Below are 12,274 nucleotides of genomic sequence, written 5' to 3'. Positions count from 1 at the left end.
GGGGGGGTGGGCATGGAGTACCCGGAGGAAACCCATGAAGGCACGGGGAGAACACGCACACTCCACACAATTTCGAACCCAGAACCTACTTGCTGCGAGTCGTGCCATCTGTGCCTTATGTTATTCTACATCTTTATTATTATCAAAATGTCCCTTAAAAAGACCAAAACCTTGTTCTCAGATCGCTGGTTCCTGCTGGAGACGTTTCATCTTTAAAAAAGGATTACAAATATAGGATTTCATTTTTAAAGGGGCTACAAAAATGTCATAAAACAGCTGGCCACTCTATTTCCTACTGCTGCTCAGGAGTAAACACTGCATTTGTTTGGGGACTATTTTCCCCGCATTAATACACACAAATGAGTATTTACAGAAGTAGGAAGGGTGGATGTGAGATCATATAAAAACCCAGTGGTGGAGTTCATCACAACAAAGGAACACCCAGAGCAACCCTGTGGCTCGTTGAAATGTTTTAAATACAACAGAGATGTTTGGCACAGAGGCTACACGCAGGCAATACTTGTTAATTACATCAATTCATTGTTTGTTTTGCTCTTTCCATGGGATTTGCTGACAATAAGAAAAATACAAAATATTACCACAAGGCAATAATGTTTCATGTTTTTTTTTTTCCAATTGTAATACATAATAATGATATTACAGGCTCTAGTATGAAAACGCTGGCTCAGACTCAGCCAGCTACAGGCAGAGGTTAAAGAACCTCAAGGTACTTTTATCGTAAGTGGCTTCAAGTATTATGATTTCATATGTATTTAGCATGAAAGGCCTTAGTGGGAGCTGAACCACTAACCCCAGCAGTGTCAGAATTTCTAAGAGAGGCTCTGAAATTTGCAAGCTTCTAATATCATTAACTGACCCCCCCCCCCCCAATTCTCACAAGTCAAATCCTAAACCACGTAAGAGACACATAATGCGGGGGCTATGTGCGGCCTTCACAAAGCCAAATTTATTACTTTCAACACCTTTATAGATCTGCCTGGAGCACATCCCATGACTGGTTTAAGAAGCAAACCTGTCAAAACCAGCTGATGTGTGTTTGAACATTGCTAATGAAAGCAGTGAGAAAAAAAACAAAAAACTGATGGTGTCAGAAAAGAAATAGAGGTGAAAATGGAGGTGTTTTACACTGACCCTGCCTTTAAAAATAACATGCAAATGCAATGCAGACTTTCAACTTACTGTTGCTAATTTATCATTAATCTATGCCAACTTTTCTCACTGGAGCGCCGCTTATTATCTGCTTATTATCAGGAGCATCGCGTGTCTTTCTTGCAGTGGTCTCTGTGTGTAACAGATCACCTGTCGTTCATCAGAGTCATTTAGTAAATATTCAACAGTCAGGTCTTAGAAGAGAAGAGGCTGGTAATGAGAGAGAGAGGCTGGGAGACAAAGACAGAAATATAATGACATGAAGAGAAAGACGCTTGTCTCGGCCGCATTACTGCCAGCCAAAAAAAAAAAAAAAACAGCCACTGTGGCTTAAAGACGTTTTGCCTGACTAGTTTCACACCGGAGCCCCACATGTGTTGAGCTGTGGAGTCCCTCCTGTTTATGCTGTCAGTTGCCCACCGCCCTGCTGGCAGAATCCTGCAAACAGATGAGTCATAGGGCCACTGTGGGCCTCTGCAGCCTCCCTGCCTAAACCTGTGGATCACCATCGTCGACTGTGAACATCACACAGACTCTCCTTACCCTAAACTTGTATTTGGTACTCCTGTGGAGGTTCCTGACGGTGCAGGAGAGCTCGTCGCCGTCGTAGCTTGGCTGGAAGCCATATCCCTGGGACAAAGACAAATGACAAAGGCAGAAAGAAAACAACCAGGTGAGCAATGGCTTACAAGACAACCATTGAAGCACAGAAAACAAAGCGGTCTGCAGGAGACAAACAGCTACAAGGGGAGAGAGGAAATTTTTTGTGTTTTTCCTGGCAGGCACGATGTCTGCAGCTAGCTGCTGGAGGTGGTGCAGGCCCAGGTGACAGCAGCTGTACATGTCACATAACTTTTAGAGCAAACTGTTGAAGCATCGGGAAAAAAATCGGATTTTGAGTAGCCATGCCAGGACGCATATCAATCCGGAAAATGGATGTCTATCATTCATTGATTATAACTGTGAAAACTGTAAGTGTGCTTTGTTTATGATGTACATATTCAATGAGGATGTCAAAAAGAGATGCACTTGGCAGTACTGGCTTCTAAGAAGAGGGGAAACAATATGCATAATATGTTGCAGATATTGCTGAGTCATTCATGCGTATCACTCAGTTGACTTTTCTACTTAAAAAAAAAAAAAAAAGAGAAACCTACTGAGCCTTCCTCTTCCATCTCCAAAATATAGTAGATGTCATCCTCCTTTGGAGAGCTAGTGGGTCTCTGCCACTTCAGACACAGCCAGGTCACCCCCGCCATCTCCAGCTCTGGAGGGAAGGGTGGCAATGGCACACTGCATGAGGTGAACAGGTCCACCACTTCACTGAACTCGCTGGGGAGGACAGAGAGAGAGAGAGAGAGAGAGAGAGAGAGAGAGAGAGAGAGACGAAGGATGGGAGAGAATGGGAGAAAGAGACAGGAGAGACAGAGTGAGAGACACATGTGTGCACACAGATGGGAGACAGTGAATGGAAGAAACAGTGACATAAATATGGACAACAGGGAGGAGCGGCATTCCAGGAAGTCGAGCATGTTGAGGCGCCTACCTTACACCCATGTCGTTTTTGGCTGAGAGGCGGAAGGAGTATCTTGAAGCCGGTGAAAGCTTGGTCACTCTGTACTGCTTCTGAGGTCCATAGTAGCACTGTTCATAAACTCCTGTGCCCTTCCCCTTCAGAGAACAAAAGGATTTTAGTCACCAGAAATCTCAGCTGCACATAAAACACGAGCGTGTGGTGCAATGTTCAACATTCCTTTCATCATAAATAAAAAAAAAAAAAAATTACCTCATCCCATTGCAGAATGTAGTTTTGGATTTTGGAACCATTGTCACATGGAGCCTGCACATAAACCACACATTGTTTGATTATTATATTTCATCAGATAAATATATATAAACTGCACACATTACTAAAATATGCACCAATTCACAGTTATTTATTTATTTATTTTGACTTTTACAATGGATTTAAACTGAGGCAGAACATAGTGAAAGAAGCGCAGGTAGTGCTTTAATGACTCAAGCGCCGCCATCTTTTATTCCAAGTCTCATACTAAACACTTCCTGTTACTGTGACTAAGAAGCCATCTTTAGCACCATGTATGACAAATAAGTCGCATCCAGATGTGTAAACCATTTAAAGGTGTCAGTAATTCAGTGTTTGCTGAGCATGTATTGCACATTTATGCCCCCACACCTGGGAGGTGATCTGTGAAACCACTATCTTTTTTGAGCAACTTTAATGAAACCATTGGAGATGAAATTCCACACTGAAGGATATCTCAGCAGCAGTTGAGGAAAGGGGGGGGGGGCTGTTTCTGAATCAGTGTTTTCTCCATCTCCCAGTTGGTTTAAGTTGCTTTCTGTCAAATAGATATTGTTGCCGCTTTCCAGTCAACTCCGCCCTAAATCCATAACTCCATCAATCATCCTAATTTTTTTTATTTTTTTTTACCTTCCACTGGAGCACGAGTGTGTTCTTGGTCCCGCTGGCCTTCCTGGGAGGATTGGGAGGATCCGGCTCACAGCTTAAAGTGGTGAAGCTCACAGCCTCTGACGGGCTTCCCTGTAAACAGTTACACATGGCCTGGACCCTGAGGAAAGGAGAGCAAAGTAGTTACATAAAAAAACGTTCCTTTGTGCATTAACAACTGTGGTTAAAACAAAAGCAGTTGGAGGGTTCTGCCGACCTGACGTGATAGTCCGTTGCTGGTCGAAGGTCTTCTAAAGTAGCACTTAGTTCTTCCCCGCTGCATCAAAGATAAAAGGAGATCCTTGAGTGTTGTTTCAAATAGATGTCTATGTAAAAAATCTCTAACAACAGTTGGTGTTGAGCCTCATGGCATCTTCCCGCTTGTACTCACCAGTACATGCTCTTGTATTTCCCATCTTTGCCGCTAAATGAGATGGAGACCTCGTAGCTGAGGGGCTCCGGGGGGCTGCACTCCTCCTCCACGCTGCTGCTGTCACTCTCTGGCCTGGTGGGCGCACTCCAGCTCACTACCAGTCCTCTGGCCTGGATGTCGGACACCTATCACATGAAAGTTTCATGGGTTAATATCTAGCCTACATAACACCATCAAACCAGGACATGGAAAGAAAGCTTTCATTCCTCTAACCACCCGAGCTGCCAAATCTCATGACACAGTCCTTTTTCCAAATCTCGCTACCTTAAACCCAAGTCCAAAGAGGGTCATTCAACCTGATGCCACTTTGAGAAAAGGTTTTTCTGCACTTGGTAGGGATGTGCTGTGCAACACTCAGATTTTTCTCTCTGTTTTGAGGAGCTTTAAAAATAGCCTGAGCTACCCTGCAGGGGGGATACATATGTGGAAGAATTCAATCAGGTCAAGTCTGCACCTCCTCTCTTCTGCCCTGGTGAAAGAGGAGGACCTGCTGCCCTCGTAAGGCGGACCTTACTACTTAACTTCCCACAGTTCAATTCTCAGTCCTTAAACAAAGCAGTGTTGCAGCAAAGATAGAAAAAAAAAATCCACTGTCAACCTTATTCTGTCTTGTCTTGTTTTCATTTATTTGTTTTAATTATTTACTTCTTGTCTTCTATCTCTGTAAAGCCGCCTCGGCTACCTTGAAAGGCGCTAAAAAAAACAATCCAAGTTATTATTATTGTTATTATTATTAACTGAAGCTGAACCTTTCCTGTATCAGACACCCTCGCTTCACCGTTTCCATCATGTCTCCAATAGACTTGTTTTGCTAGTTTTACAAGGAGTTCAGACCTTAGCGACAGAGTGTGTGTGACAAATCCCATTTTATATGAGGTCAAGGAAATTCTATTTCTAGTTCTACTGATTCCCACCCAGCTGCTGGTATAACGGCAACTCTGCTCTTCAGTTATATACAATGCTGCTGTGAACCTAGTGCCATTAAACCAGGGTTACTTCAAAGAAAAAACGCCTGAGACCATGTTATCTTGCATTCTGTATATATTATATTACATATAATATAATACACATATAAGATGTGACAGATTAGTAGCTCTTCAGTTAAAAATCTGTGCTTCTTTCACAGCAAAGCTCAAAGCTTCCAGTAACTGCTGGCAGAGTTGTTTAGTGGCACGTTTGGGAAATAGAAATCCCCACATGGATGCTAGTCAGCAGGTCGGCCTCCATTAGCGAGATGTCAGCAAGAATTCATCATGGATGTTAATAAAATGTTTAATGACGCAACACATTTGCATCATTACAAATTTTCATGAACACAGCGCTAATAGAGTCACATAAAAATCATGCAAAATGTACTAATTAGATAAAGGAAAAAAGAAAAACATGGCAGAAGTGAATACTAACCACTGGTTTACTGATGGTACTCAATAGCGCTTGCAGGGCCTGAGCTTCCTCGTCCATCTCTGAGGAGAAAAATGCAGGTAAATATGGATAGAAAACACCGTCTTCATGAAATGATGATAAAAATTGAGAGGAAATAATTAGGACATGTGACAAATAATGTGCCAGTTGTAGGTAAAACTGACTTATTCTCTGCCAACAATTGTTTCTGCTGGGTTTTGTGTGCACTGCATTATCTACTTGCTACTGTGACATTTCTGTACATCATGTCCGTGTCCTTCCTGGACAGTGAAGTAATGAGTGTAACTTTGCACCATCTATCCGATGTGTTATCTGGTGGTATAACTACCTTTTGCATGGTGAACCAACACTAATATAATACAGAATTTCAGTGCATCTACAGTACAATGTCTTTAGATGTTTGGTCATATGGTTATGATGTTGAATACTGGCCAGGAAAGTGTTTTTGTAGAACATTATGATGTCACAGTGAAGTTGACCTTTGAGCTTTTAGTTATAAAACGTCATCAATTCATCACTATATCCTTTTAGACTTTTGCGTGAACGTTTGTGATAATTAGCATATGAATTTTTGAGCTGCTGCCAAAACCATGTTTTGTAAGGTCACAGTAACCTTGACCTTTGACTTCTAAAATCTGATCAGTTCATCTTTGAGTCCAACCTGAAGAAATTGGACAGACAGACTGAAAACATAATGCCTCCGGCCAGAGCATCAAAATATAGTTCTAATCTAATGTTTGAGTAGCAGCAGTTCAGATTCAAAGATGTGAAATTTCTTTCTAAATTCACAGCTACAGATCCATCTTGGAAAAAGTAATGGTAGAAATTAGCCTCAATAGACCTGTGACAGTGCACTGTGACGGTGCAGCCTCAGTCATAGACCTTTCAAAGTTTGTTTACTAATTATGTACCTTTATATACTCGCCTCTAATAGAACACACCATCTTCATCCTCCTTCTTTAGGAATAATCAAAGGCAACAACAAAAAATTCATGGTGTTATTTTTTTTAATCAGCCCATTATGTTTTCATGGTAGATTGTTCATATTTCAGTGGTCATACATTTCTGTGATCTTCATGAGGTCATAAGGTGAAATTATTTTTTCCTCCACTTTCAAAATTGACAATAATTCCTTAATTATGCACTGGTGTCGCCAAGAAGCAGTGTTAAACTCCATGATTAATGAGCAGTCAGAGTTCATGTAATCAAGAGTAAAGTTGGCCGTGTTGCTGATCCCTCACTGCCACCAGCTGCTGCAGCTAATGAGGCACTATTCTCAGCACCTAAACACAACACAGCGCTCTCCTCACATCCGGAAAATACTGTCTGTCAGCCTGACTGTAAATTTGCCCCCCCCCCGAGCCCCCCTTTAACCTCCTTACCTCCCGACTCTCCATTCTTCCCCCTGCCTGCCTGCTTGTCAGGGCCGGCCACCGCTTGGCTGAGCTGCGCCTGCTCCGCCTCCAGCCCTTTCCCTCCGACGCCATTGTGAATGTCCACGGTCGGGGGGCTACTGCAAGTCTTCTGTGGCGAAAGGGGAGGGCTGTCCTTCACCTGCCCCCCTCCTCCGCCTCCCTGACGCTCCTTCAGTTTCTTCTGCAGACGCTCGTATGTTTTGCTTGTTCTGTCGTCTCGGTGAACAAACGGTGGACGTCCGTGTTGGGAGTGAGAATCGGCAGAGACTGAGGGAACGAAAAGGCAACACTCGTGAGTTTGTGTTGACACAAACAGGGGAACAAAAAAAAAAAAAAAGACAGTCATAGAAGCAAGTTACTGCGAGAAGAACATACAAATAAACAGGGCAGTAGGGAGACGGAGACTCAACAGTTTAACTCCGGCCTTGACTGTATAACTAGACTGTGCAAATATAGTGCTGACAACAACAAATAACATCTTAATATAACAACATAGGCCAGACACGGCTAGCTCCAACTCACCCTGCTCTGAGTAGATATGAGCTGGATGGTACTGGGAGATGTACTGAGAACTCATGTCGCCCACGCCCCCCGGCATGCCCGTGTACAGGTGTGGTGGTGGGGGCATCATGGCAGGGTGTGGGATGAAGGCAGGCAGGTGGGCGTGGGGTGGAGGTGGAGGGTGGTGGAGAGGGGAGTGCCCCCCTGGGTGGAACTCTGGCTGCTGAGGTAAAACCAGAACCCGCCGCACTCCGTTCTCCTCTATGATCTACGGGGAAACAAACAAGAGCGCAGGGAGCAAAGTTGTCAAAGAGCTCAACGAGATGCCAATCAGAGACGGTGGACTGGAAAGTGTGCAGAATGAATACCTGTGAAACGTATCCAGGAGGCACATAGATTGGAGGCACTGAACCATTTGGAGACATCATGGGAACCTGAGCAGGACCTGTGGGGGAAGAAGAAGCAGGATCAAACACTTTCCCACGGGGCACACAGCTGTTTCATCTGTGCTGAATGTGCCGAGAGTGTTACAGTAGTTCAGCCCCACTCCGACCCCGTTCATCCGAGCTCCAACCTGAGCTCAGCAGCTGACAAATGTTTTCATACATCAACAAATATCTCTCTCGCACACACACACACACACACACACACACACACACACACACACACACACACATAAAACTGAGCAACTTTTAAAGCAATATTTGACATTTTTATTTAATTTTTTTAAGATATCCTCAATGCAACTCGTAGTAGTTGTAGTAACTGTTACAAGGTTTTATTTTAAAACCATCAGTTACACATATTTCAGAGAAAAAAGCTTTTCCTTGGTACAGCAATTGACTCTAAACACTAGAGTACCCAGGAGTCTCAGCTGCTGTTGCTATGGAGAAGATGTCAGCCAGATGCACAAACCAGAACTGTAGAAATTGAGACCGTATAAAAAACTTTTTTAAAAACCAACATAAATTGAACCAAAATTGACCCAGAATCCCAAACGTGCAAGAGAATTTTAACTTAAATCAACATTGACTTTTCTCACAATGTTTTTATGTACACAGTCATCTGTCAGGACCTTTGAGTTTTTAATCAAAGAGATTTATTTCAGTGCAGCCGCTCATCTTCTGTATCATTGTACTGTCCATGCAAAGCCTTGACAGTGACTGACAGTCACCACAAGCCTTCTATCATAATGGACTTTTACTTCTGTAACCCAAGACAACAGCAATAACTCTTTCCATTTTGCCACCTATGGCATATGAACCTTGGCAGGTTTTCACTCAAGCCACTGTAAAATATTGTCTCTGCGGGGTAAAATCCCAACACTAGCTGCATTTTCAATGACTACTCAATTTCTTTTTAATATCTATGAGTAAGAAAAGGCAGAGAAATGCATTTTTTTCCCCTATAAAATACTGGCAAATGCAAGAAGACCACTTTACAAAAGTGCTGAGAAACAACAAAGTTTCCTGCGTGTCTCTGTAGTGGGGGCCAGTGCAGCGGCTTAGCTCAGCTCTGAGAAGTGACAGCTCAGCAGAAAGCTTGGGAGAGAGAAAGAGAGAGGGACCTCTGTGCCAAGTTTGCATATTCGCACATTTCTCTTCTTACAAACCAAAGACATAAACACTGGGGCCCCAACGCCAGATGTCATGCAGGAGAGCAAAAAAAAAAGAAAAAAAAAAAAGAAAGAGATCCACAACACATACACACTGACCTCCCAGCAGCCTGCTCGAGGAAGAGTTTTCCTTCATTTTGTCAAGGCTGGCGGAAGCAGAGAGAAGGCACATCTGAATGACCAGCCATGATGGGCCCACGTCTACAGAGGCTGGCCTGCGTAATGATACGTTGAACCCTCCCACTTCTAGCCCCTAGCACCACCCCTTCAGGTGCTGAAGTCCAGGCTCCACCTCTCAGTGGAGAGGAACAGCAAGTGAGCATTGATATATGGACAACTGCCAGTTTGTTATGTACACCGAGCTAAAACTAAAGCAGTCTCAATTGCCCTGCATTAAATGGCGCCGCTGAAGGTTATAAAAGTGAGTTATTGTTGAAACTTTTGTGTTGATTCCTTCTTTATGATCTTTCTGGAGGTTGATATTTGTCGCACTGTTGTACTGTATTGTGTCCAAATATAAAACCTCATTTAATATTTTGTCTACCCCATTTTTATTGAAGGTGGACTAAATATTAGAAACACCTCTCAGTGTCACATAGTTCCATTCACAGCGCCATAAACTACAAGCTTCAAAATGATCATATAGTTGAATCAACACCCTCCTAAAACAGTTTCTTTATAACCTTCATGAAGAGAGGATTTATTGAAGCGCTGGCGGATTAGACTGCAATCGTTTTCTCTCGGTGGAATAAACTAACAACTGAGTGCACACTTCAACACAGAATGACTCTGGACCCAAAATTTACTGCTAGACGCAACAGCTCAAAACAGAGACAAGCTATGTTTACAAGGCGATATAGCTACAGGTGGATATGTAGTTAAAAGTCGTGGTGCACTGCACTGAAAAAATTCTTTAAATGCTTTAATGTTATCAAGCGCTGCGGAAAATATTGTATGTTATGTTATGGCCTTATCCCACTGGCCCAATGTACCACGCTATAACCATGCCATGAACATGTGGTTCGATAGCGGCCTCACAGCAGGGCATAAGTATCTTGACTGACAATACTGTAGGGCTAAATGATGATAGTTTCCACTCTCAGCCAAGTCATCTTGTTTTGCCACATTATGCTTTTAGTATTTTTGTACCTTGTGTAATTTAAGAGTATCTGTGGTTTGCAGATTTCCTCAGCTTTCCTGTTCTTGCTTTCAGCCGCCACACTGTTTTCTGATCTGTTCGCCTACATCCTTTTGAAGCTGTACCAACTGTGTTAAAGTTCCTCTCCATGTTTTAAACTATGTGAAAATATTCTGCTATGATAAATATTTTGCTTAACATGCTTTCCCAACATAAAAAAAAAAAAAAAAAAAAAAAAAGGAAAACTGGAGCTGAAGGTATATCCACGATTACTTCCCCATTGAGAAATCTCGATCAGACCTTGTGCCCCGCTCACCAACACTGCCTGCGCTAGGTTGACCATCAGACACAGATTCAGATGAGAAGTCTGTTGTGGCCAAAATCGGGAGACTAGGAGATGTATCAGAACAGTTAGCGTGGTTAGCATTTTTCATGTTGTTTGTTAGCTCGCAGCTGGCAGTGGCTGACACAGTGTTGGTGGTTGTGCTAATGCAAACTCTCGCTCTCTATACTGACAGGGTTTCAGGTTTATTTGGTTAGGTTTATGTCTGCTGTTTAATATTTAAATTTCCACCAGTCAATCCTTCCTGTAACTCCTTCACAATAAAATCCTAATTGAAGATTTTATTGTGAAGGAGTTACAGGAAGGATTGACTTGTGAAGGAGCTATGGGAAACACAGTAGTATTAGTCTCCCAGGTAGGCATCAAATGCTATTATTCAAGCTGCTGCTCATTTCATGGCTCCATGTAGGTGTCCCAACCACACTGTTGATGCCATTATGGTTTCACCTGATGTTCTGTGATTACAATGTAATGTAGTTGTAATAGCATCAACATAATAAAATCAATCATCTCAGAAACATAAATGTTAACAGGGATCAGGTTGGGACAGGTTTGGATTAGATATTAAAACTGGATTACATTTCAAACAGATCAAAACAACGTGCACATTTCAAAATAAACTAGCCAAGCAGTTATTTGTCAAAACTTCATCATCATAGCACTAGTTACTGTCTACTGTGGGCTACAAGATGCACTTTTCTTCAGACTTACTAATTGTTCCAATCTAATGCCAGACAGTCCCACAATGTATTACTTTCCACTGGTGTAAAAAATCATTGGGAACATACTGCTTTAGTCTACCTGCTAATAAACTTCACTAGACAAGACAGATAGCAGGTAGGCCTCATATACTGAAAGCAAAAGGGCAAAGAGCCAGCGGAGTGATAGGAAGTGAGTCATTTCCAGATCTGGCAGTGAATTTCCCTACCTTTTTGTTCCTCACGCATCGTGTATGTGAGGAAAAAAATCTCAATCCAGGGAGCATGGGAAAGCTCAGTGTGAATGAAAGCAGCCACCCTGGCTCAGCTCCCATTGATTTCAGATAAGTATATCATTTGAGTGGGAGTTCAAAGTGTGCAGTGTTAACTCCACTCACTTTTAAGACTGATGAATTATTTCATGCTTTATGCCAGGTGCTGCTGCGCACCTGCGCGATGACTGATGAAGGCAACTCCAGTTAGTGCCGCTGCTGCTGACTAACAGGAGATCTAATGAATCACATTAGCGGTTTATATGTCATTGTTTGCCCATTTAGAGTGAATGGCTTTCTGTGCACCGACTTGGGAGAGCGTACGGGAGAGGAGGACCAGCAGAAAGAACAGGGTGAGGGAGGTAGGATGAGGGAGCCACACACATCTAAGGCAGTGAGAAAGAGAGAGAGGAGAGGGGGGGACACCCACTCTTTTACATCAGACTGACGCACGAGTGCTGACAGAGATCAGATAGAAAAGGCCACATCCCCCTCCCCTCCCCTGAGTCAACTGGAGCATTGGTTGTGCTGACGTGGCTGTGGAGTGCCAGCCTTCAGGAGGAAGCAGCCACGGGAAAAACATCAGTCCTCCTCCACAAAACGGCAGGCTGCCACCGGGCCAAGAATAGCCACAAACAAGCCGCCCATTCTGGCTGTGTAAACAGAGGCTAGGCAACACTTTGGGAGCACCATCATCTCCTGTCAACATCACATAACCCGTATTCACCTCCCTGCTTCCTGTGGCAGGCCGACAGGATCTTAACCGGTGCAGCTCATTCTGAGTCAAGGGCGGG

At 43.2% G+C, this 12,274-nt stretch overlaps 1 protein-coding gene across 1 annotated transcript in view; it reads right to left on the bottom strand.

Annotated features, from left to right (window-relative positions):
- fndc3a (fibronectin type III domain containing 3A) overlaps nt 1–12,274 on the bottom strand; it is a 47,183-nt gene that overhangs the window by 12,841 nt on the left and 22,068 nt on the right. The window contains exons 4-14 of the mRNA XM_023405881.2: nt 7,783–7,859; nt 7,436–7,682; nt 6,881–7,180; nt 5,481–5,539; nt 4,035–4,201; nt 3,861–3,920; nt 3,626–3,764; nt 2,957–3,010; nt 2,717–2,841; nt 2,328–2,502; nt 1,714–1,800 (exon numbers count right to left, since the gene is read on the bottom strand). Of these exons, the coding sequence (XP_023261649.1) occupies nt 1,714–1,800; nt 2,328–2,502; nt 2,717–2,841; nt 2,957–3,010; nt 3,626–3,764; nt 3,861–3,920; nt 4,035–4,201; nt 5,481–5,539; nt 6,881–7,180; nt 7,436–7,682; nt 7,783–7,859 (1,490 nt within the window). The remainder of the gene's footprint in view (nt 1–1,713; nt 1,801–2,327; nt 2,503–2,716; nt 2,842–2,956; nt 3,011–3,625; nt 3,765–3,860; nt 3,921–4,034; nt 4,202–5,480; nt 5,540–6,880; nt 7,181–7,435; nt 7,683–7,782; nt 7,860–12,274) is intronic.

The sequence above is a fragment of the Seriola lalandi genome, unplaced genomic scaffold (assembly GCF_002814215.2).
Source record: "Seriola lalandi dorsalis isolate HSWRI2012SDOR001 ecotype SW California unplaced genomic scaffold, Sedor1 jcf7180002054288, whole genome shotgun sequence".
In the NCBI taxonomy this organism is placed as follows: Eukaryota; Metazoa; Chordata; class Actinopteri; order Carangiformes; family Carangidae; genus Seriola; species Seriola lalandi.
Note: the sequence above shows the minus strand (reverse complement) of the source record. Positions and strands in the feature narration are given on the sequence as shown.